The sequence below is a fragment of the Lynx canadensis genome, chromosome D3 (genome assembly GCF_007474595.2).
Source record: "Lynx canadensis isolate LIC74 chromosome D3, mLynCan4.pri.v2, whole genome shotgun sequence".
NCBI classification, from domain to species: domain Eukaryota; kingdom Metazoa; phylum Chordata; class Mammalia; order Carnivora; family Felidae; genus Lynx; species Lynx canadensis.
The window spans coordinates 91,609,811-91,634,847 of NC_044314.2; the positions used below are offsets into that span (position 1 = coordinate 91,609,811).

Here is a 25,037-nt window from a genome sequence, read left to right on the forward strand (position 1 = left end):
AACTTTGATTTCTAGCAACATCCGTGTCAAAGTATTTTATACTTTGGCCTTTGCCAGAATGGAATGTCACTGCCTCGCTTTCAATTCCCTTCCATCCGAAAATATTTAGGTATCGTTCGAGACACTGCCTGACTTCAGAAATAGTCCCTTTCAAAAACCTTCTACTTTTCTGGGGGAACATTTTGCAAGAGCTCGAAGGTAGCCCGTGTGTGAAGAGTAGTTCTTGGATATCTTTTTTTTAGGTGGTTGGGGTAAAAAAAAAAAAATTATATTCCTTGTCCCTGCATGTTATTTGAAATCATGTTTAATTATAAAGTTTCATTAAAAACCTTTGCTCAAAATTTTAGAGGCCTAATAAGATTTCCATTAATTTAAACATATCACTATTCCCACGACAGCCCCAAATGCTTTCTTTCGCCGCTTTCATCCATGGTTAAATATGTAAATAAAATGTCTAAAGTCATTCTTCAAAGAAGACAAAAGAAAAAAGAGCTGAGGGGAAAGACAGCCATAAAATTCCTCCCAATTCTCCATAACATTTGCCAGAGGGGGGCCGGTTGCCAGCCAGGGCCGAGCAGCAGGGGACCTCCCTGCTCCTAACGATCACACATCTCAAATCCCACACACAGGAAAAAAATAAAATAAAATATCTTTTCAGCTGGAGCCATCGAAAGGCCCTTTTCATTTATTAGTTACAGAGTTATCTCACAGCTGTTCATTTCTCATCTATAATAACGTCTATTTGTTGGTTTCTGTCTCAGCTGGGCAGAGCGGAGCCCTGGTGCAGACATTTTTATAAAAACGAGGGAAGAAAGCCATCTGAAGTGGTTATAGCTAAAATAATGGGTCTGAACATGGCTGAATTAGAATGGCACATAAAAGATCGATTAGGACGCACTTTCTCAAATAGCTCACGCCCACTCCTGGCGTTTGGGGCTCTCCCTTGCGTCCAGAGTTTCTGTGGGAGAGAAGCAAAAAAGGAAAGGAGAGAAAATGGGACCAATGAAGGACCTCGGCAAGGAAGATTCTGGAGAGGCCAAGGGATGCCTGCTGAATTTTTTTTTTAACTTAAAGGTTTTAAAATAAGTCACTAAACAAACAACAACAAACACAAAATCATAAGAAGAATGGCAGCCTTTAAAACAGCAGGGGTTTTTTTGGTTTGGTTTTGTTTTTTAACTTGGGAAATAATGACACGGTTGAAGGTGTCTTTTCCACTCTCTCCCTCCCCGCAGCCTCCTCCAACACCCCCACAGCGAGAGTCAGGGCAGCGATTCAGGGCCGGCTGCACAAATCTGCCTATTAGTTCTGGGGTCCTGGGCAAGCCTCAGCCTCAGTCTTCTGGGTGTTTACTGGACGGATGGATGGGTGGATAGGCAGGTGGATGGATGGAGGGTTGGTGGGTGGGAGGACGCTGGGTAGGTGGTGAATGGGTGCGTGGATGATGGGTGCATGGATGGATGGATGAATGTTTGGATGGGTGGACAGATGGATAGGCTGGTGGATGGGTACGTGGATATGTGACATCTCCCAAGTTTCTTACAGATGTAAAAGAGTACCACTCGTCTTAAATAAAAGCCAGTATTCCGAAGAGCCTTCGCAGAGGAAGGGCCCCCCTTCTGCCACAGCTTACCAAAAGCTTCCCGGGGGAGGAGGAGTGCCTGCAGTCGCCTCTCCCGCGGGAGCACTTCCTAGAGATAGCCAGCAAACCCGCAGCGCCTTCCCCTGGAGGGATGCATCCAGCTCCCCCAATGCCCAGTGCAGGGCGGGGAGACTGAGGGGGCCGCAGCGATCCACACCGCACACCTCTCCACTGTCAAACCTCAGAAAGGAAGGCGGAGGAAGAAGGAAGGCCCGCTCCTCCGACCTCTCCTCTGGCCGCAGTCATCCAACTGCCCCTCTATACGAGATCCTGGGAGTCTCAGAGGAACTTAAAAAAGATCCTGACCTAGAGGGCGTCTAAGAGGAGAGAGACCCGCCCGGCCACCTCCTAGGGGAGCTGTTTATTTAAGGGTCACTACGGGCTTTGCAAGTTCTTCCGGAGGCCAGGAGTGGTGTGGGTGTGCCCCCCCCCCGCCCCCGCACGCCCAGGGCGGCAGACCCTGTGTCCCAAGTGACTTGTCACAAACTGGCTCCTGTATGAGGGGGTGAGACAGGGGCGTCCGCCCGGGACGCTTCTTCTCCACTTTCATCGAAATTGAGTGGCGTGCGCGCCGCCCCCCCCCCCCAGCCCGCCTCCCGCGGGAGTTGGGGACCCTCCGCGCGCGAGCTGACGCCGCGCGACCTCCCACCCCCAATTCCGCATCGTCTTACGGGTCTGCGGCCCAGGAGGGCGCAGGCCGGGCAGATCAGTCGCCAAATAATATAAATACCCGACGAGCGAATGACTTCCTATAATAAATAAACTCGGCCGCCTAGAAGAACTCAGCAGCCCTGCCTGGCGCGAGGCCCCTACACTGCGCGGCTTCGTCGGGGGCGACGGGGGGTCATCGCACAGGCCAAGCCCCCGCTTCCCGGGGGGGGGGGTCGCAAGCGCCCCGGGAGGCTGCCGCCCCTCCCCCTCCCCCTCCCCGCCCGGCCCGCGGAGCCCTCGCAGGAGCGGCCCTAAAATCCGGATTCCCCCGGCCCCTCCCCCTGCCCCGAGCTCTTCCCTTTGAAATTTCAAAGGCAGCCCCTCCCCGGAGCCGCGGCCCGGAGCGCAGGCCTGGTGACTCCCGGGCCTCGGGAGGATGCGGGCAGGTTTACAAGCCAAGGGGCCACTTTACGGCCAGGGCTGTAAAACGCAAATCCCACCTCGCTTTGAAAGCGCCCCCCGCCCGGGGCCCACCGTCAGGGCGAGGGAAGATGCGCCCCCCCGGCCCCCCGCCGCGGACCACCCGCCCGCTCCGCCGGCCCCGTCTCCGAACTTCGGCGAGCCGGGCCCCCCGGCGGCGCAGGGGGGCGGGGGGGGAGGGGACACCCGGGGCTTCCCCGGGCGGGGGCGGGGCGCGCGGGGGGGCGGGGTGGGGGGGGCGGCGGGCGGGCCGGCGGGGGGTCCGGCCGGCGGGGCGGCGGGAGCGGGCGCCGGGCCGGCTTTCTCATGCAAAGCGGCGGCGGGGGCGGGGCGCGCGCCCGGGGGGCGGGGCCTGTCGCCGCCCGGCCGCGCTCCCCCCGCCCCCCCTCGCCTTTTGCGCGTCTTCTCCGCCCGGGACGCGCGGCGCCGAGCAGCTGCGGCCGGGCCCGGCGAGGCCGGCGCGGGAGGGAGGAGGCGCCGCCAGCCGGCCGGCCACCGTGCGCCCCGCGCCGCCGGCCTCCCGGACGCGCTCGCGGAAGAGCCCAAAGTTTGCCGCGGCCGGGAGCCGCCGCCCGCCGGGAGCCCGGGGCCCGTCGCGCTTCCCGGTACTGTTGGCCAACTTTGCCCGTCTCTCCCCCGTCCCCTCCCCGTCCCCTCCCCACCCCTGCCCTCCCCTCCCTCCGCGGCCCCCCCCCCACCTCGGCCGAGGCCGGGGGCGCGGAGCGCAGCGCTCGGGCCGGCCGAGCGGGCATGGGCGGGGGCCCGAGCGGGGACGGGGAGCCGGGGCCCGCGGCCCGAGCCGGGCAGCGGCGGCGCTGAGGGGAGCCGACCTCCCCGCCGGGGCACCTCCGACGCCAGCATGCCGCGGCCGGGCCCCCGCCTGTGGCTGGTCCTGCAGGTGATGGGTTCGTGCGCCGCCATCAGCTCCATGGACACGGAGCGCCCGGGCGACGGCAAGTGCCAGGCCATCGAGATCCCGATGTGCAAGGACATCGGCTACAACATGACCCGCATGCCCAACCTGATGGGCCACGAGAACCAGCGCGAGGCCGCCATCCAGCTGCACGAGTTCGCGCCGCTGGTGGAGTACGGCTGCCACGGCCACCTCCGCTTCTTCCTGTGCTCGCTGTACGCGCCCATGTGCACCGAGCAAGTCTCCACCCCCATCCCCGCCTGCCGGGTCATGTGCGAGCAGGCCCGGCTCAAGTGCTCCCCGATCATGGAGCAGTTCAACTTCAAGTGGCCCGACTCGCTGGACTGCAGCAGGCTCCCCAACAAGAACGACCCCAACTACCTGTGCATGGAGGCGCCCAACAACGGCTCGGACGAGCCCTCCCGGGGCTCCGGCCTGTTCCCGCCGCTCTTCCGGCCGCAGCGGCCGCACGGCGCGCAGGAGCACCCGCTCCGGGACGCGGGCCCGGGGCGCGCCAGCTGTGACAACCCGGGCAAGTTCCACCACGTGGAGAAGAGCGCCGCGTGCGCGCCGCTGTGCGCGCCCGGCGTGGACGTGTACTGGAGCCGCGGCGACAAGCGCTTCGCCGTGGTCTGGCTGGCCGTGTGGGCCGTGCTGTGCTTCGTCTCCAGCGCCTTCACCGTGCTCACCTTCCTCGTCGACCCGGCGCGCTTCCGGTACCCCGAGCGCCCCATCATCTTCCTCTCCATGTGCTACTGCGTCTACTCCGTGGGCTACCTCATCCGCCTCTTTGCCGGCGCCGAGAGCATCGCCTGCGACCGCGACAGCGGACAGCTCTACGTCATCCAGGAGGGGCTGGAGAGCACCGGCTGCACCCTCGTCTTCCTGGTCCTCTACTACTTCGGGATGGCCAGCTCGCTGTGGTGGGTGATTCTCACGCTCACCTGGTTCCTGGCGGCGGGCAAGAAGTGGGGCCACGAGGCCATCGAGGCCAACAGCAGCTACTTCCACCTGGCGGCCTGGGCCATCCCGGCCGTGAAGACCATCCTGATCCTGGTGATGCGCCGGGTGGCGGGGGACGAGCTCACCGGCGTGTGCTACGTGGGCAGCATGGACGTGAACGCCCTCACCGGCTTCGTGCTCATCCCGCTGGCCTGCTACCTCGTGGTGGGCACTTCCTTCATTCTGTCCGGCTTCGTGGCGCTCTTCCACATCAGGAGGGTGATGAAGACCGGCGGGGAGAACACGGACAAACTGGAGAAGCTCATGGTGAGAATCGGGGTCTTCTCGGTGCTCTACACGGTGCCGGCCACCTGTGTGATCGCCTGTTACTTCTACGAGCGCCTCAACATGGAGTACTGGAAGGTCCTGGCCACCCAGCACACGTGCAAAACGAACAACCAGACCAAGAGTCTGGACTGTCTGATGGCCGCCTCCATCCCCGCCGTGGAGATCTTCATGGTGAAGATTTTCATGCTGCTGGTGGTGGGTATCACCAGCGGCATGTGGATCTGGACGTCCAAGACGCTGCAGTCCTGGCAGAACGTTTGCAGCCGCAGGTTCAAGACAAAGAGCAGGAGGAAACCGGCCAGCGTGATCACCAACAGTGGGATTTACAAAAAAGGCCAGCATCCCCAAAAGACGCATCTGGGGAAATACGAAATCCCTGACCAGCCTCCCACCTGTGTGTGAACTGGCTCGTGGGGGGGGGGAGGAGGGGTGTGTGGAGGGGGTGGGGGGGAGGGGAGGCTGGAGTGGAAAACTTTTCCCAGACAGGACACGGTGGCAGTCAGAGCCACCGGTCGGTCGCTCGGTTGGTTTTTTAAATAAAAGTGAAAGAAAAAAGTTTTTGCCCTGAAAGTCAGGATGCTGTGATAACACTGAAAGTAAATATGAGCTTACAGGTTTGTTGTTGTTGTTGTTGTTGTTGTTGTTGTTGTTCTGTTTTGTTTGCAGAAGGAGAGCCCCTCGGGGTTAAGTAACCCCTGGTGTAACTAATTTGTGGCAAAGTGGTTGGTTCAGCTTTCAGGAGAAAACTTTTGTTTAGAACCTTCCGTACATACACGGTACTGTGTTGAGGTTGGCTTGGCTACCCATTTGCAAATCAGAAGGGATGACTTCTCTGTCACTTAAAGAACTTCTTTCTGCTGGGTGGCGTGGAGGGGGACAGGGAGGGAGGGAGGGAAGGAGGCGAAGCGGGTGTCCAGGAAGGAGCCATCCCCGGGGGCCCACTCCCAGGAGGGCTGTGTATGGGACAGCAGTTTCTGTGCAGACAGGAAGAAAGGGGAGCCCTGACAATTCAGTACACTCCAGTGGGTTCGGAGTCACTTAAAATAGACTCCAGCCTTCACAAACGGTCTTTCTCCAAGACAGAAACTGTCACCAAACCCCACATTTGCAAATGCAAACAATGTGCGATACATTTCTTCCCTCTTTCCTTGAAAACGAAAAGACAAACAAGTATTTTGCTGTTCCAGAGAGACAACAAAAGAAATTTCAACAAAAGCACGGGGAGGCCCAGCCCTCAGAAACCCTCTAGTGTTACATTTTGTGGCTTTTTAATGGAAACCAAGCCAATGTTATACACGTTTGGACTGATTTGTGGAAAGGGGGGGGGGGAGGGGAGGGGAGAAAGATCATTCAAAAGTACCCAAAGGGTTTATTGACTCTTTCTATTGTTAAACAAATGGTTTCCATGAATAGATCCAGAAGCACTAGACAAGTCTAGTGTAACCTCTCTACCACACCCGGAAAGAGTGGTGCTGCTTGTACATATTTGTAATACAGGGTATTTTTCACGCTCCACTATTTTTCTTAAAAATAAAATCTGTTCTCTAGTTTGGTGCCTGTCCCTTGTGCATCATGACGTTTCCCTCTCCCGAGTGGGGAGAGACTAGAGAAAACTTCCCCTCTGTTGGCTTTTTGGGCAAATCCTGAGTGTGCATCTCTAGAGATTACGGTGCTCCGTACGGAATGGCAGATGGGCGGCTGCTGAGGTTGGCAGGATAATTTAATCTCAGTTTCAGTGGAATTAACGCAGGAAATGCGGAAGGCTGGATGTGAGGGCCTGGTTGGAGGCGCTTCCTCAGGCAGTGACTTGGCCGCAGAGTGGGGGTACCCTGGTGAGCCCCGGACCAGCCTCCGGTAATATCTCCGGGGAGTGGGGCCAGCCCAAGTAAGAGGACCAGGTCGGGGTAGTGTTCAGTTGCTTGCTGGGATCAGGTCGTACCTAGACGGTTCTGTGCACCCGTCCAAAGCGTGCTGGCTTTGTGGCAAGTCTCGGCCATGTTTACGAAACAGATTATAGACCTGGACAGGAAGAAAATAGCTGCTAAGGGTGGGCAAGTCGTTAAGGAGAAGTTAATCAGCTCTGTATGTCTGTGAACTTGATTCTTCTCCTGTGCTGGCTGCGGGAGGGACGTAGGTAATACCTGAAGGAGCCCAGGTTCAGCGGTCAGAGGCACAGCTACACTCAGGTCCTAACCCGGAGTTTCCAAGGGCACGGTCCAGACCCACTGCCATGGGAAACCGGCACAATAAACCACACTATCCGTGGGGTCGTGGTGAAGTCAAGCTCTCGGTTGAACAAAGAGCCCGTAAGAATTTTGAACGTGTGTTAAGGGCTTACTAAAGACAGACAGAAGCCTGGAGTCAGGACAGCCTGTTTCTTGAAGAGGGTGTTTAGGAATTGAGCCTGATGACGGTAAGGCCACCCTCGCATCGATACCAGAGCCGGGCAAAGGTACGGGTCGGTTTGGGGGCACCACCTCCCGTGGACGTGTATGGCTGCGGCCTTCCCGAACAGGGACCCCGGGTGGTTTGGGATGACGTTCGAGAAACACCACCTGAGTAGGCAAATTAATTCAGAATAAAATCCAAAATTGCCTTCAGCGCATTGAAAAAGAAAGACAAAAGTTTTTTTAAAAATGCCCGCAAATAAAAACCTATTTGTGGACCGTTCCCCCCCACCCCCCCCCCCCCCAAAAAGACCATCTAGAGATACTCGTGTATGGGTGTGTGTATGTACGTCATGTTCCCTTAAAGTGACTCTTAGGAAAAATAGAAATGACGTGCTGACAGAGCTTTGGAAAGTCTGGAAAGATAACACTACGGAGAGCTGCTGTGAGCATCAGAGCTGAGTGTGACCCCCAAATTCCTCCGTGGTGAACTCCGTGGACATCTGCCCGCGTTCGGCTGTGTCAGCCGCAGACCTCAGTCCCCGGGAAAACTAAGTTCCGTGGCACTGGCATGCGTTTCGGCGTGGATACAGACCGCAGGAGTCGTGTTCGCAGATGTCAGGGGCTCTTACCACACGGTCGGGGCAGGTGCACAGGGCGGGGCCGAGTCGGCCGGAGATGCATGCCCGTGACCACAGAAGGGATTTCTTACCAAACTGCTTCTTGGGGCGCTTTCCCGCGGAGCCCCCATCTGACCTGGGTCACGCGCAGATAATTTGTGAATTTTAGGAGAAGCATCGAGGCTCGAAAGCGCAAACGCCACCACTAGGCCCTCGGGTCGTCTCGAGCCGGACTCGGGACTTCCGCAGGAATTGTCGCCTGCCTTAACGTGGCGATTTCCCAGCCTCCCGGCCCTCGCCTTCGCTCCGGGGAGACGGAAGCCCGCTTTGGGGGACGGATCCCAGCCGCGAGGTCGTGGTGAGAAGCCCAGAGCAGGGGACTGTCCAGAGTCACGCTGCAGTGCATCCCCGTGCGTTCCGTCATTCTTTCCCTCTGCCGCCCAGCTCCTCGCCACCTCCTCCGCGCCAGCGCCCGGGAAACGGGGCACCGTGGCTCTGAGGTCGCGGCCCGGTGCGGGAGACCAGCACGCCGTGAAAGGGGCTCGTGAGTGACGCGTCTTCGGTGTACTTCTGTTTTGAGCGGGGGAGGCCTCCCAAGGGTGGCCCCAAGTGCACGCAGACAGCAGATCCCACACGAGTCGTCTCACAGCAAGGTGATGCTGCAGGGACACGGCAATGGCCAGGGCAGAAGCCGTGAGCCGCGCAGAAGCCTCCGCGCGGCCCTCGCGGTGCCCGGCGCCCGGCGGAAGTTCCCGGCATGGTGACAGTAACTCCAGCAGCAGCGGAGACAGCAGTCGTTGCTGCCGGGCCGAGTGCTTTCCGGGAGTGTCTCCTTTCACGGTCGCCCAGAGAGGTGCCGCTGTCAGCCCCGCTTTCCCTTGGGGCCCAGAGAAGTTCAGTACATTCCCAGGGTCACACAGCAAATGAGAATTAGAGCCGGACAGGACAGGCAGTCTGGTCATGGGTCCTGGACCACCGACTCCGTCGGTTCTCGTCGAGCGAATGAACGATCGCTGAGCACTGGATGCCACGTGCTTGCTCGATCCGCTGACCCTTTCTGGCAGGACCGTTCTCATCCCCGTGCCGCAGATGAGGACAGGGGACCACAGAGAAGTCGAGACACGTGCCCAAGGCCACGCGGGGAGCCAGCAGGAGCCCGATCGTGGACCTGGCTGTGTGGCTCCAAACCCACACCCGTGAGCACCGGCCCTCCCACCTCTCTCCATGGTCCTAAGGACTCCATTGCATTGAGTTCCTTGGCCTTCACAGCAGCCCCCCCATGCCTGTGCCGTGAGCCGGGGGGCAAGGGCATCCTGGCACGGAGCACAGGTCGCCTCGCCGGCTTGGGAGACAACAGGAGGGGGTGGCAGCCGCTTGCCACCTGGTCGCCTCGCTGGCTGGCTGAGTGAGCCCAAAGGTGGGCGCTCAGGGGGCGGGGAGAGCAGGGCTGGGCCCAGATGGGTCGGAGGGGCCGGGTGGTCAGGGATGGCCATGGTTTTGACTGGGGCGGCCAGGAGGCGCTCGCCAAGACAGAAGAGGACACGTGGCCGCAGGCCGGAGGAGAATGGAAGGTGAAAGTGGCGGGAGACGGGGCCTCTGATGTGCCGGGTGGAGGTCAGCACACAGGCTGTGCCTGGACTGCGGGACTTGGGAGGGAGCCTGGGGCCAAGGGTGGGTGTCCCAAAGCGGTCAGGGTTGGAGGAGGGTTTAATTGGGAGCAGAGGAAGGAGGAGGAAGAGAGGGATGAAGAAAAGAGTGGGGAGGAGGGGGGAGGAAGGAGGGAAGAAGGAGGGAGGGAGAAGAGGAGAGAGGGGGAGGAGGGCAGAGGAAAAGGAGGGGGGAGGGTGGGAAGAAGGAGGAGAGAGGAGGAGGAGGGAGGGGGAGGGAGGAGGAGAGAAGGAGGGAAGGGAGGAGAGCAGAGGAGGGAGGGAAGAAAGAATAGAGAGGGGAGGACGAGGGAGGGAGGACGGAGGAGAGAGAGGAGGAGGAGGGAAGAAGGAGGGAGGGGGACAAGCGGAGGAAGAGCAGACACTAAGTTTCTCAGGGTCACAGTGGGAGGGTTGCGGGAGATCACGTGACGGTCTCATCTGGAGGTAGATATGTGGTCCAGATAGAGGTAAGGGGAGCTAGGAGGGTGGGCGCCTACGAATCCCTCCCCGCCACCCTCCGGAGCCTGGGGCATTCGCCTCTCTCTCTAACTTAACCCTTGGGCCACCCAAGCAAAATTAAAATGATCTCCGGGGGCTGGTATTCTTTAATCCTCTACCGGCGCCCGCGGGAAAGCTGCTTCAAGACCGAAAACAAAAAACAAAAGTCAAGAAGTGACTCCAAGCAGTGGATGTCATCCGATTTCCCACACCGCTTTCTCGGGGCTGCAGACAAGAGGCCGGGGTCCAAGCTGGCGCCTAACACTTGCAGGGCGCGGGGCCGCCGTCTGATCTGGGACCGAGCACCGTCTCGCCCCCACTATGCCCCTGTTTCCAGTCGGCCTCGCCCGCCGGGGCGGGCTTCTGGACTTCTCTGCCTCCGTTTCTCCGTTTGTAAAACGGGGGCGCTGTCAGTGCCTGCCTCGCTGGGGGCTCAGCGTCCCCTAAGTGGTCCAACGTGTTCACCTGTCTGTTCCCCACGACTGTCCAGAGCCCGGAGAAACTCCCGTGTGCACGGTACCCAGAAGACGATCTGGCGGAGGGCAGAGGAGGGCTGGCGTTGTGTTTACGGCCTCTCCCTCCCCCAGAAAGTAAGCCCCGCAGGCTAATGAGGAGTGATCTTTAAAGAGAATGAGGGTTTTTTTTTAGAGAAACACTTTCCCAATGCCGTGTTCGGGTTACACAGGATACCCACTGGTCTTTCAAGTTGAAAAGGCAGGTGCAGTGTCTCTGCCACGGTGGAGAATGTGCTCGGCCTTCCTCTTTGAACACGATCACATCACACTCACTTCCCAGGGACTCAGACCTCATGCATGGACATTTCTGTACGCAAATGGATGGAGGTGGCTGTAATGGGCCGACGGAGAAAAACGGCCAGACTTCAGGGAAGCTCGCTGAACACGCTCAGGCAACATAGCGTGGCGTATTTTTTAATGTTTTATTAAGAGTGTGAAGGCCAAGCTGGAGGGAGGAGGGAAGGAGGCGTTTGAAATCCATGCGGGTGAAGTTTCTGCTGCTGCCGAGGTGAGCCTTCGTAATTGGGGACTCCCGACAGTCCCGCCCCTGGGAAGGTGACGCTCCCGGACCCCGCACACCATCCGCAGCCGAGGGGCACTTCTCGAAAGTCCCTGAGTTTCGCTTTGTTGTTCTAAGACACATCTTTTGTGCAGGGAGGAGGGCGGATACCAAGCCCGCATCCAGAGGGCTTCAGTTTGTAGGAAAGAGTTCTTAACATCCATCCTTGAAACACACGCTTCCGTCCCACACGGAGGGACTCTTCTGGAATCGGTGGCTTCCGGGAGCGCAGTCATGATGGATGGGATGCTCTCGGGCGGTCTCTGACGACCCGGGGTCTCTCCCAACAGATGTCCTCAAAGGGAGCACTCCATGGCGTTTGGGGGAATATTTGCACTAGAAGAAAGAAAGGGGGAAAAAACCGTCTTAAAAACCTACCTTAACAATGTTTTTGTAACTCAGGCAGGACTACAAAGTTATCAACCCTGACAGGTGATCTATCCCGGCCTGCTTTGAAAGGTGGGCGCCCGTGATTATGGGGGGCAGGTGCCGGTGCCGACTTTGATCAGCAGAGACAAGCTCTGGGGTCGGGGCTGCGTCCTCCCTCGCTCGCCCCCGGGGCACGGCAGCACCTGTTTACCTCCGGGCCACCCTCTCATAAAACACTTGGGCTCTGCTGGCTCCCAGTAAGATTTTTCATTTGCAAAAGGCTTTTCTTCCCACAGCTCATCTGGAGTCATGTTAACCAACCTGTGTCCATGTTGGCTAACTGTCCTTGCATTCAGGCCGCAGCTTAAATTCAGGAACCCTGTGAGCCAGCTGACACTTTTTTCTTTTTTTTTTCTTAAAGGGGAGACATACTTTCTTAGGTACTGGGAGAATAAAAGTCAACTTGCCCTTCTGTGCGTGGCATAGCGGACAGAGGACGTGAGAGATTGTATAAAGAATTTGTGGTTCTACTTTGCTCGAATGCTAATACAGGCCTGCGCAGACAAAAAGAAACACAATCAGAATGAAAGGGAAAGGTCAATTACAAAATGTAACCATTCGTCTAAGGGTTTTTTCCGCCAATGAAGCCCGATACGGCAGCCATGTTCACAGTATTGCGTGACATCTTTTGGGTAATAGAGGGCATTAGAGAAAAGAGAGACAGGGCATTAGAGAGAGAAAAGCGTAAGAGAGGAAGGGGCATCAGACAAAGTTGGAAATATGTTTTAATTTCCAGCCCACCTCTGTCTTCTCAAGGTTTTATTCTTGTAAATAAGATGATCCCACTGGGTTAGGGGTGTTCAAATCACTCAGTCTGGCCAAGCAGGTGGGACAGAAGAGTGGGTGCGTGTAGGTGAAAGTCAGGGAAGCTTCTAGGAAAGATTGTGCTTTGTGGTGAAAAGACAGATGATGAGGAAGCCTGTCCTTTTCCTGCACAGAAGTAGCGTGTGAAAGTCGTACGTGGAGCTGTTGCAACCGTTTTGTGACCATGAGGCAATAAACTCGGTATTAAAGCCATCGCTCTGAGGATGGCAGGTGCAAAACGAGAACGCCAGCCTCACGATGACTTCGTCAAGCTCCTACACCTCCAGGCTTCTTGATATTTGAGGTAATTAACTGCCTGGGTCCTCCGGGAGTCCTTGAGTTGGGGGTCTTATGACTGGTAAGAAAACATATTTGATATGGTCAACTAGTCCAGTGCTTCTGAAATCTTAATGTGCATACAAATCACCTGGAGGTCTTGATAACCTATCAGATCCTAATTCTGTAGGTCTGGGCGGGACCCAAGAGTGATAAAGAGTAATAAAGTAATAAAGTTTGTAATAGACTCCCAGGCGGTGCTGACCTAGTCTGAGGAACCATCCAGCACCATCTGCACTGTGAAGTTCTTGCACATTGTTCCTGGCCACAATGAAACGGCCTTCGCTTGGGCACCAGCACTTGGGTGTCCCAGCTTGGATTAGCTCTCCGTTTTTAAAAACGTCTTACATTGAAGTAAACTCTGCTTCCTTATGACTCTTGCCTCTTGGCTCTCCTTCTGACACGTGGTCTGCTATCCTTCATCTAACTCATTTTCCCCACGAAGCCCCCGTGTCTTTAAAGTTGAGCGTTATGTGTTCCCTGCCTCTGGTTGGATTCTTAAAACTGGGGCCCAGACAGCTTGGTATCACTTTGCTGACTGTCCTCTGAGTACGCTCACCCGGGTCTAAATTCTTGTTCGGGAGGGTGCCCACAGGCGGCTTCGACTCTCCAGGAATTGCCGAACGAGGACCCGAGGATCACTGGACCCCTACAGCACACAATGTCCGTAACAGTGGGACACTAGAGGCATTTTTATGAAAGCGGGAACCGAACAAGGCTCTCGACGGTTGTCCAACGTCACCCCAGACGTGCCGGACCCACCATGCCGTGAAGTAAGGCACACGGAGGAGACACAAGGGAGACCGGCGGAAGCTGTCAGTATTTACAGACGATGTGATCGAAAAGACGATTAGCTTAAAACAGAATCTGTGAGAACGGAATAGAATTGATAAGGAGACGAAGAGAAAACAAATCTGCAGAATTATCAGCTTCCTTAGGACCCAGCAGTAACCAGTTGAAAATATAAAGGACATAAAGGCCACCTTTGCAGAACCTATGAAAAGTGTAAGCCGCCAAGAAACAAGGTGTGCAAGCCCTTTGGAAGAAAATGCCACTTGTTTCCGAAACGATAAAATAATTGGGTCAAATACTTGCCAAATGATACCATGTACCTGGCCAACATGTCAGTTGTCCCCAAGTCAATCCCTAAATATAATGCAATTCCTATGTAAAAGCCTGTATTCTTTGGAACTCTACAAAATGATATTAAGCCATCAAATCTGAGCAAAGACCCAAAGGAGGGCAAGAAACTGAGACAATGGTAAGAAAGAGTGTACTTTATGGGGCACCTGGGTGGCGCAGTCGGTTAAGCGTCCGACTTCAGCCAGGTCACGATCTCGCGGTCCGGGAGTTCGAGCCCCGCGTCAGGCTCTGGGCTGATGGCTCAGAGCCTGGAGCCTGTTTCCGATTCGGTGTCTCCCTCTCTCTCTGCCCCTCCCCCGTTCATGCTCTGTCTCTCTCTGTCCCAAAAATAAATAAACGTTGAAAAAAAAATTTAAAAAAAAAAGAAAGAGTGTACTTTTCACAACAGTCGGGTGCCCTTTAAAGCTACAGTAATGAAAACAGTATGGGAAAACAGCATTAAAACAAACAAAATATAAGGCCCAGAAGGAGCCTTAAATGTGTTTGGGACTTTATTTCCAATGAATGAGAAAGAATGCCTTATTCAATCAATAGTGTTGAGGCTTGTTTTAGATTGGGGGACATATTTATACAGAGCTCTCATACATTTATCAAAATCTATTTTGGACTGTTCAAAAACGTAAATGTCAAAATAATACTACCATCAGGGGGAAAAAGCTATTTGAAATTGTCATTCCATGCCAAGTAAATTCTGGTAAATACTACCTATCACTTACCAGGAAGGAATCTTCCTAGTATGACACCACAGCCCAAACCAGTAACAAAAATGATTTGACTCCATCGAAATTACACATTCTGTATGGCAATAAAATAAAATAAAATAAAATAAAATAAAATAAAATAAACAGAAAATTTTAAATGCAAAATCCCCAGGAACAAAATTAAAAAGCAAAAACTATAGTTTCCCCCATGGGTCTATACAGAGGCGATTCAAATGGGAAGAAATACAATCATCCGTAAACCTGTAGAAATAAAGTTCATCTCACCCAATGTAATCAAAGCGTGTGTGTGCGTGAAAACATGATTATTTTTGCCTAAGACGTTGGCACTCTCGTTTTAAGGCTCCTAATACCTAGATTTGGCTTGGGCGTGGAGAAACGGGTCCCCCGTGTCATGCCAGTAGGGATCTAAAGTGGATTGTCCTCACTGGAGCAAATGCAACGTGTATCCAACACCTTTTCAAATGGGTGGACCCTGTGAGGCAGGAATTCTACTTGCATTAAACGTATTGAAAGATGGAAACAATCTAGGTGTATACCAGCAGGTTGACTGTTCAATTCAACCGTGGTAAATCCTTAGAATATCATGTAGTCATTGCAGTAATTATGTAGAAACATGTTATTAACGTGGGCAGATGGCCAACCGTGTTACTAAGCAGGTGGACACCAGCCAGAGAAGACCAGGGCAGCCCTCTGGCTGTTGACGATTGGCATGTTTTCTGATTGGTTCATACCTGTGCCACATCAGTCGTTAGGCATTTTGAATATTAATCTGCTGTTAATTGAACAAGGCAGGGCATGCGATACATTCTGTGGACTGTACCATCTCATTTTTCGTCAAATGTGTGTATATTCCTGGGAAGACATGAAATGTTTACAGTGGTTATCTGTGCTTGGCAGGATTTATGGACAATCTTTATGTTCTTCCTTATACTTTCTCAATTTCAGTGCTTAGTGATAAATATGTATTATGTAGAAACAAAGAAAGAAAAAAGAGAAAGAAAGGAAGAAAGAAAAAGAAAGAAAGAAAGAAAGAAAGAAAGAAAGAAAGAAAGAAGGGAGGAAGGAAGGAAGGAAGGAAAGAAAGATGGATGAGTAGGTGGATGGATGGATGGATGGATGGATGGGAGGATGGATGGATGGGCAGACAGATGGACAGATGCACAGGTGGACAGATGGATGGACAGATGGATGGACAGATGGGTGGGTGGACAGGTGGATGGGTGGGTGGAAGTTTGGATGGATGGGTGGACGGATGGGTGGACAGGTAGTGGATGGATGGACGGACGGATGGGTGGATGGAAAGATGGATGGATGGATGGATGGATGGAAAGATGGATGGATGGATGGATGGATGGATGGATGGATGGATGGATGGAAAGATGGATGGATGGATGGATGGATGGATGGATGGATGGAAAGATGGATGGATGGATGGATGGATGGATGGATGGAAAGATGGATGGATGGACAGACAGATGGGTGGATGGACAGGTGGTTGGATGGATGGATGGATGGATGGATGGATGGAAAGATGGATGGATGGATGGATGGAAAGATGGATGGATGGATGGATGGATGGATGGATGGATGGATGGAAAGATGGATGGATGGATGGATGGATGGATGGATGGATGGATGGATGGAAAGATGGATGGATGGACAGACGGATGGGTGGATGGACAGGTGGTTGGATGGATGGATGGATGGATGGATGGATGGATGGAAAGATGGATGGATGGATGGATGGAAAGATGGATGGATGGACGGACGGATGGGTGGATGGACAGGTGGATGGATGGATGGATGGATGGATGGATGGATGGATGGAAAGATGGATGGATGGACGGACGGATGGGTGGATGGATGGATGGATGGAAAGATGGATGGATGGATGGATGGATGGATGGATGGATGGATGGACGGATGGGTGGATGGACAGGTGGTTGGATGGATGGATGGATGGATGGACGGATGGATAGTTGAATGGATGGATGAATAGATGGACGAATGGTTGGGATGGGTGAGAGAGGGTTTGCAAAGCTATTAAAAACAATAAAATAATTGCGTACTACTTTGTGGATCAGAGGCTGCAAATCCAAACGCCCGTAGGGCTAGAAAAACAGTGAATGAAGCAGATAATGGGAGAGAGTAAACAAGGAGAGTTATAGGGTCTCTGGATCTATGTGTCCTGTCTGAAAGGCTGCTGCAGCTAAGCTCCAAACCACTGCTGCAGTGCAGATTTGGGAGCCTGGTGTTAACAGAAATTCTGATTTTTCAAGATAAACCAGAAATCTTGATTTTTTTGGAGGGGGGGCGGTTAGTGTTACGCTTTTAAATATGGACAACTAATCACAACTTGTAAAAACACTCTGCTAGCCTGCCATGTCTATGCCCTGTTCTAGACCCCAAATTTGGGGGAGAATTACAGCGGCTTTCCAGCGGGTCCCCGGCATGAATGATTTAAATTGGGCTCTCTCGGGGCGCCCGGGTGGCGCAGTCGGTTAAGCGTCCGACTTCAGCCAGGTCACGATCTCGCGGTCCGTGAGTTCGAGCCCCGCGTCAGGCTCTGGGCTGATGGCTCGGAGCCTGGAGCCTGTTTCCGATTCTGTGTCTCCCTCTCTCTCTGCCCCTCCCCCGTTCGTGCTCTGTCTCTGTCCCAAAAATAAATAAACGTTGAAAAAAAAATTTTTTTTTTAAATAAAATAAAATAAAATAAAACATAAATAAATAAATTGGGCTCTCTCCCCGCTGTCCTCCACACCCCGCGTCTGACCCGTGCTCCCCCGACCCCTGTCCCTATAGGACTGTGCTTGCCTCCCCCCGGAGACAAGCGTTACATTACCCTGTGACGTTTCCTTCCCCAAGCTCACGGCCGTCCCTTTGGCCCGACTTGGCTCCCCCCTTCCGGCACGTGCCTGGTTCTGAGCTCTTTCTGACACCTACTTCTGTCATACAACGTGTGTTGTTCTTTCCGCGTCTCTGTCATCCCAAACTTGACCAGTGTTTTCTGGGGCCTTCTGGCTTCACAAATTCGTTGTGGGAGGGGGGAGCGGGTTTTCCAATTCCCTGAGTTGGCTGTTGGGAAACAACCAGGGAGCGGCTAGCAAAGGCAGCCGGTCCTTGGTAAGCCCGGCTTTGTTTCCGGCGTGGGGTTCTGACGGCGCTGGGGACGGCTTTGGTCGCAGCGACCCGGGCAGATTTCTGCGTGCCCCTCGATGCTGACATTCGTTAAGGGATGTTGCAGAAGTTCGGGAGCTGGGTGCGAGATCCGGTTGTCAGCATCCTTCCTGGCTCCGCGTGAGGCTGGCGGCTTGAACTGCACACAGTGGGAGCGTTTACACCGCAGAAACTGGGCAGGTGCCCCCAGCGAGGGCAGCGTCTCCCTCTGGGCAGCTGCCCGCTGACTTTTTCCAGCAACCACCCCCCCCCCCATGAGCTGTTTTTGTTTTTATTCTCAGATAGAAACGCAGGCAGCACAGTCTTCAACGCATGAGCCGAAGTGTATGTGTGAGAACTTCTCACACCTTGTTTTCTTTCTCTACTTTATTTTTTTACTCTTTATTTATTTTTGAGAGAGAGAGAGAGACAGAGAGACAGAGCGTGAGCAGGGGAGGGGCAGAGAGAGAGGGAGACACAGAATCCGAAGCAGGCTCCAGGCTCCGAGCCGTCAGCCCAGAGCCCGACGCGGGGCTCGAACTCACGAACCGCGAGATCGTGACCCGAGCTGAAGTCGGATGCTCAACCGACTGAGCCACCCAGGCGCCCCTCTTTCTCTACTTTAAATATTACCTCACTTCTTATAAGTGTATGATTTATCTCCTGCTCTTGAATTACGGTAACAACGAGCAGAAGTTGGAGGTCTTTCTCATTGTAGGGAAAGTGTGGCCGTGGCATCCGTTTCACGGATGGACGTGAGCTGGTTGCCTCCCCGCCCCCACCAGGATTCACCGGATCCTTTCTCTGTTCGGGGCTCCGTGTGGTTACAGGGGTGCAGGCGCCCGCTCCGGCCTCCATGGGCTCCCTCCATCCGGCTCCCCGGGGAGGTGGGCATGTGCGGGGTCACACTGCGCCTCTGTCACCCGGTGGGCACAGGCCCTCCCTCCCGGGGTCCGGTGGCATGGCAAGGCCAGTACCTGGAGGGGAAGGTATTTTCAGAGAATTTGAACCACAGCTGTGCTCACATCATGAAACGCTGGGGCCGTCCGAGCCTGAATGAGGTCATTTGGGCTTCTCGGTCCCGAAATGACTGTTTAGATCGTACGGCAGGGTCTTCTCCTCCTCGCAACCTACTGACAGAGGGGCTCCCACTGGCACAAAAGCGGCTCGTGAGGGCTTCGTAGGAGAGCCGAGGAGGTGAGTGGACCCACCCTGGGCTCTGGCCGTCTGTCCCTCCGTAGCAAGCACCTAAAACTCTTTATTCCCAGTGGCGCGTTGGTTTTGCCGGTGATCTGGTGAGTCGGGCATTCTGGAAGGGCTCGGCTGGGTTGTTGGGCTATGATCGCCCTGATGATGGCCGTCCTCTGTAGGGCCTCCCCGCGTGCGGCTCGCCAGCCCCAGCGCTGGGTTCACAGAGGGTGGCCCCTCCGTGCGGGCTGTGTGCGCGAGGGCCAGGCCCGAGCCCTGTCTGACAAGGGAGTCTCGGAGCCACCTGGGTTCGAGGAGAGAAGTTAGTCTTCACCTGCCCGTCGGAGGAGGCAAGGACGCTGTGGCCCCCTCCAGGCCCGGGAGACGGGGCGCCTCCCAGCTCACCCAGAACAGAAGCTCACCTCCTTCCCCCTCCCGCCACGGATCCCCCACCTTGTGGTTTTGGTTTTGGTTTTTTTTTTTTTTCTCTCATAAATTGCAAGAAAAGGGTCCCCAGGTGGGATCATTCCTCCTTGTCAGAATCACGCTGTCCCTGTCTTCAGCGGCATGTTGACTTTCAACCAGAGGCCCTCAGCCCCGGAAAGAGCGCGCGTTGGGCCGTTTTGCCCAATGTGCTGACGGGTCTGGTCTCCAGGCCGACGAGGGACACTTTTTGTGGGCCGAGTCTGTTTACTTCTGGAAAAACCTGGCTTCCTGTCTCTAAGGGGGAACAGGTTTAAAAGGCCTCATAAAAAAGTGCTCAAAGCCCCTTAACATCAAATGGTTCTTACAGGACAGCGTCTGATGAGTTAAGTGTAAAGGAATCAGAAACATAAGGCTTGAATTTCCTCGCAGATACACATAGGTTATAAATTAAGGGGGAAGAATCATGTCAAAACATGTTCTGGCATTTAGCCAGAACTGAAAATGTTTCAAAATTGGTTTTGAGATGCTGGACGTTCCCGTGTCCCGTCTCCGTGGATCCCCTCTGGTCTGCGAGGTTTAGTTATTTTTTAAGTAAACGGCAGTGGAATTGCGGGACGGGGGAGCGGCTCCAACTTGAGTTACCAAATTTAAAAAAAAGTTTCCTCCTGCAAGACAGTCCCGCACGGAGACTCGAAACGCTCTCGTTTTTGTGTTGGTTTTAATTGAGGTTTCAAAGAAAGGGCCGTAGCTTTTATGGCGGTTGGTATGGTTCTTATTTAGATTAAGGCTCCAGGAAGGATAAAGCTCATTAAATTCAGTGCTCGACCAGGGAACGGCTGCGTGGCCTTTGTTTCACCTGTTTTCGGGAGGTTTATGTACCTACAGCCCCGCGTCTGGCCATGGGCAGAGCCCGCGCGTGCACGGAGACACGGGAACCTTTAGGAGGGAAGGGAACGTGTACGACCATGTTCCCAGGGGAACGTCTGTGATCCGGGGCTGCAAGGGCAGGGACGCACCACATTTTGCGTTTAAGCTTTTCGTTTTAAAAACTTGAGACGTGTCATACTTCTTAAAACGGATGCCCCAGTGCCAGCTCAGCCCGGAATTGATCAGCGTCTACGTTGCTAGGGGTCCTCAGCTGGGACGCTCCCTCCCATCCTTAAAAAATCAGCTCGGCGGTAGGAATGTTGTCCTGAGCAGCCCCAGCCACCAGGGATGTCACAGACCCTCCCGCCCCTCCCCCGCCAGCTCGCAGAGACCGGCAGGGCTGATCCCCGGGGCCCGAAAGCCAGTATGACCCGCCCTGTCCCTCCAAGCCACCTTCGGCCAAGGTGCAGGCCGGCGGGACGCCGGCTGTCCCTAGAAATACCTTCTAGTTCCTGCCCACAGGGCTGTGCGGCAGGGTGAAATGAGGACACGGGTGTAAGCAGCCGTCAGAGCGGCCAGCGGGCATCTGGCCTTAGCTGAACGCCTGCGTGCGCGCCGTGCCGTGGGCGCGTCCACACCGTGTCTACGCTGGGTATTTGTCAGGTTCCAAGTCCCTCCGGGAACCCACGCCGGGCTGCTCCCTCGCCGTTTGCCCCTTCGGGCCCTCGGTCCTCCCTGCTCTGCCCGCAGGAAGCCGGCCCTACTCACCGCCTCCTGCCCTGCGCTCTGGGCCCGCCTGACAGAGCAGTGATGGTTTCCCTCTCCCCACTGCCCCGCTCCTGTCTGGCTGTGGCTCCCGTCCCTAGGGGTCAGCCCTCTGGGGCCGAGACATCACGGTGCCCCACCCGGGTGTCCACGCAGCCCTGCCGTCCACTGCTGGGCTCCCCACGCCACCCACACTTGGCTAGGGAGTCAGTGACTTAGATGCCCTCCAGGTGGGCCTGCCTGAGTGATCCCGGGCGCCTCCCACAGGACACGTGTCCCCCTCAGGGCTCTGCAGGCGGGCGTCCCAGATCTGGACGCTGGCAGCTTCCGTCCCAGGCGAGGGCGGCGTCCTGGCTCACGGACGGCCACCGTCCGGCCGTGTCCCCCCCCCCCCACCACCTTCCCCCGAGTATGTAGACACTTTGCTGATTTCTGCCTCCCACAGAGGTGCCGACCCTGTCGCATCTAAACCTGGTCACCCCCAGAGGCCCCGCCTCCTCACACAGTCCCACTGGGGGCCAGGACTTCCACAAATCCACTTTGGGGGGAGCACAAACGTTCCCGCGGATGCCGGCCGCTTCCCGCAGGAGCCCCGGGTGCCGCACGGTCTCAAGACGCGAGCTATTGGCCTCGTTTCCACGTTTCTCGAGCATCTGCAGGCAAACAGACGGACCTGACAGTTGCACGAGGGCGAGAGCTGAGGGAGCGTGCGAGGAACGTGATCCCCACTCCCACAGAGATGCGGGGCCCCCCCACCTCACAGACGGGACATGACGATTGAAGAGAAGGAGGAGGCAAGGACGCCACGTGACAGCGCGGTGGTCCATCTCCCCCCCTTGCTCGGAGCCTGAGCCTCAAGGTGCAACGTGCTCAGTGAATCTTTAGGTTTCTTTTTAACGAGACGGCGACGCTCAGAGTAAGGCGGTGAGTGGCCAGGTCTGCCAAGCTCTCCCAAAAAGTCCGGAGAAAACGGGCACCAGACGCAGGCGGGGAAAGGCAGCCACGATGTCACAGTGTCGCACGCAGACCAGCCGCCCGCGGCTCCTCCCTTTCCGCAGCCTGGTTCTTCCAGGGCTCTCGCGGGGGAGGCGGAGGCGGTGCTCCCCCCGGGGCAGAGCCTCCGTTTCCCCTGACTTTCCACCTGTCAGAGGCGTCCGCAGAGGGGGGCCCCGGGGCACGTGCCCGCAGGCGAGGGTCCGCCCAGCCCCGCGGCCCAGGGACGCTGGTCATTCTAGAACAACGTCCATCCGTGTCCACCCTGAGAGACATTCTCTGGGACACACGCAGTCTGCCCCGTTTAGTGGCCTCCTGCTTTGCCCCTGCCCACCGCCCACTCGCTCCCCTCCCCACACACCTTTAGGTTGGTTTTTCTCCAAATAATTTATTGGGCTGAAGTTCACGTGAAGGCGAGGATTCAAAGTGAACAACGTTGTGCGGCCACTTCTGTCGCGTTCCAAAACATCTCCACCCCCGCTCAGGGGGACCAGCCACAGGCTTCCCTGAAAGGCCATCTGACAGGCCCCCCTCCACCCCCCCAGGATGTATGCCGTTCCCCCTCCAGATGCAGGACGCACAGTTGTTCCCATCATCTTACTGTCACTCCTGCCTCGAGCCCAAATCTGTGCCCTCGTCTAAGCTGGAGGCCTCACCTTATTCTCTGTCGGTCCCTCCTGAGTTTCCAACGGCTCATTTTCTCATTTCCCTCAAAACTTAATGAATAAACCGGCCGCAGGGGATTGGGTTGTGTCCTGATGTCGGGTTCTGTGAATGTGCCCTTATCTGGAAACAGGTTTTCTCAGACGAAATCGAGTCAAGGGTCCTGGGATGTGATCACCCTGGGTTTAGGGTGTTTCTGTAAGAGGAGGAAGAAGATGGAAACACAGAGAGCTAGGGGAGAGGACGAGGGAAAGACAGGGGCGGAGACACGGGTGATGCAGCCAGGGGTGCGGGACGCCTGGGGACACCGGGAGCCCAGGAGGCAGGAGGGATCCCCCTGCAGCCCCAGAGGGAGCGCGGCCCTGCCCACGCTTTGCTTCCAGACTTCTGGCCTCCAGAACTCTGAGAGGATGAATTTCTGTTGCTTGGAGCCACCCAGTTTGTGATCATTTGTCACAGCAGCTCCGGGAAACTGATACACCCCCACAAGTGTGTCTATAGACGGGTTGTTGGGAACACAGGTGTGTGAGGAACACAGGCTCGGGCCAAGCCTGCCTCCCGGCACCTGCCGGCTGCGCGACTGTGGGCAAGGAAGTTCGCATCGGTGTGGCTCCCAGGGCAGCGAGGACGCACGAGTCCCTCCACCTGCCTGTGCAGAACACCGTCAGGGACTCGGGGCTGGGTCCACCCCTGCCTTCTCAGCGCACGAAGGGTGCACACGGGTCCAGGCCGGAACCCGCGAACGGTGCACGCGGGGTTTACACTCAGACCCGTGGATGGTGTGCCCGCGGTCCATGCTTGGACCCTTGGCGCATCTCGGAGCCCTCCTCCCCCGTGCTCCTGCATCCGGGCAACGTTGCTTGCCCGTAGCAGGGCTCTCCGGCTGTCTTCTGCATTCGTGCGCCCAGCCGGGCCCGGGCCGGGCTTGCAGCTCCTCTGGGGCGGTGGGGAGGGCCCCCCGTTGGTCTGCTCGCCAGGAGTGTCCCCTGCCCTCAAGTGTGCAGGAGAGTTTCCATAAAGTCCAGGGTTTCCCGTAAAGTCAATGCTGTGATTCTCCAGAGTCCTGCTCTCCTCCCCCCGAGAGACGACCACGTTTTTATTGGCTAAGAGGTGTGAAGTCTGTGGGCGCCTTTACAGGGGAAATGTGGGCATATCTGGCCTCAGAAATGTGCAGGCACAACCCCCGGGGGCTAACTGAAGCCAAGGCACAGAGGAGCACCCAAAGGCGGGCACACAGCCCCCGATCCTGCAAGCAGGGCCCCGGGCACCCAGAGATGGTACCGGGCCACCTTTCCCGCCTTGCCTCCAGCCGCCCAGCGCCACCGTTCTGGGGCAGGGGAATTTGCTGTGGCCGCCAGGTGTGGTCTCCAGGAGAGACCAGGAGAAACAGGACAGGGTCAGGAGCTATTTGGGTGAAGAGTACACATTCTCGGGCCTGCCACCCCAAACCCTCAGGTCCCGGGCGCTCAGCGTGGAGTCTTGTCACGTGATATCAAACAGAAGTCGGCAGACCGCTCTGTGCGGGTCCGGGATTTAGGCCCTTAGAAACGGAGGACGTGGGGCGCCTGGGTGGCTCAGTCAGTTGAGCGTCCGACTTCGGCTCAGGTCATGATCTTCCGATTCGTGGGTTCGAGCCCTGCGTCGGGCTCTGTGCCGACAGCTCGGAGCCTGGAGCCTGCTTTGGATTCTCTGTCTCCCTCTCTCTCTGCCCCTCCCCTGCTCTCTCTCTCTCTCAAAAATAAACATTAAAGAAAAAGAAGAAAAAAGAAATGCAGGGTGTGTAGCTGCCTGGCTGCCCGTAGTTGTGCGGGGCAACGCGTCTGACTCTCTAGCACTCTCCACAGGGGCCCCACCCGGCTTGTCTGTGGTGCGAGGGGACGGGGGTGGGAGGCCGGCCTGCAAGCCGCCGGGTCCCCGGACCCCCTGGCCCGTGCCCCCCGCCCCCAGCCCCTCTCTGCTGCCTTAGCAGCAGCCCTGAGGAGAGGCCAGGGATTCCAGGAGTCACACAGAAGAGAAAACTGCCCCCCCCCGCCCCGCCCCCGGGTCCTGCTGACTCAGGCTTTCGGGGCAAACGGACAGAAACAACTGTACCTGGTTTGTAATGAAACACTGACTTCAAAAGCCTCAGCAGCTGTTTTCTGGGACTCGGTGCCCAGCTCCAAAGCCCCGAGCTCCCGCCCCAGCGTCGCCCTGGCCCAGGCCGGACATGCCAGCCACGGAGCAAAGTCGAGGAGGACGTTTGACCATCCGAGCCCGGGAAACCGGGCCGGTGACCTTAGGTCCTCGGTCACGATTTTCCCAACTCCCTTTTCCACGGGCCGAGCAACCTGTGGGATTCTCG

The 25,037-nt window shown here is 56.2% G+C and overlaps 1 protein-coding gene across 1 annotated transcript; it reads left to right on the forward strand.

The window, feature by feature from the left end:
• The first annotated feature begins 3,632 nt into the window (after positions 1–3,632).
• FZD10 (frizzled class receptor 10) lies at positions 3,633–5,408 on the forward strand. Its single transcript, XM_030336483.1, has one exon. The coding sequence runs from the start codon at positions 3,633–3,635 to the stop codon at positions 5,376–5,378; it is 1,746 nt and encodes a 581-aa protein (XP_030192343.1). The 3' UTR covers positions 5,379–5,408.
• The last annotated feature ends 19,629 nt before the right edge of the window (positions 5,409–25,037 follow it).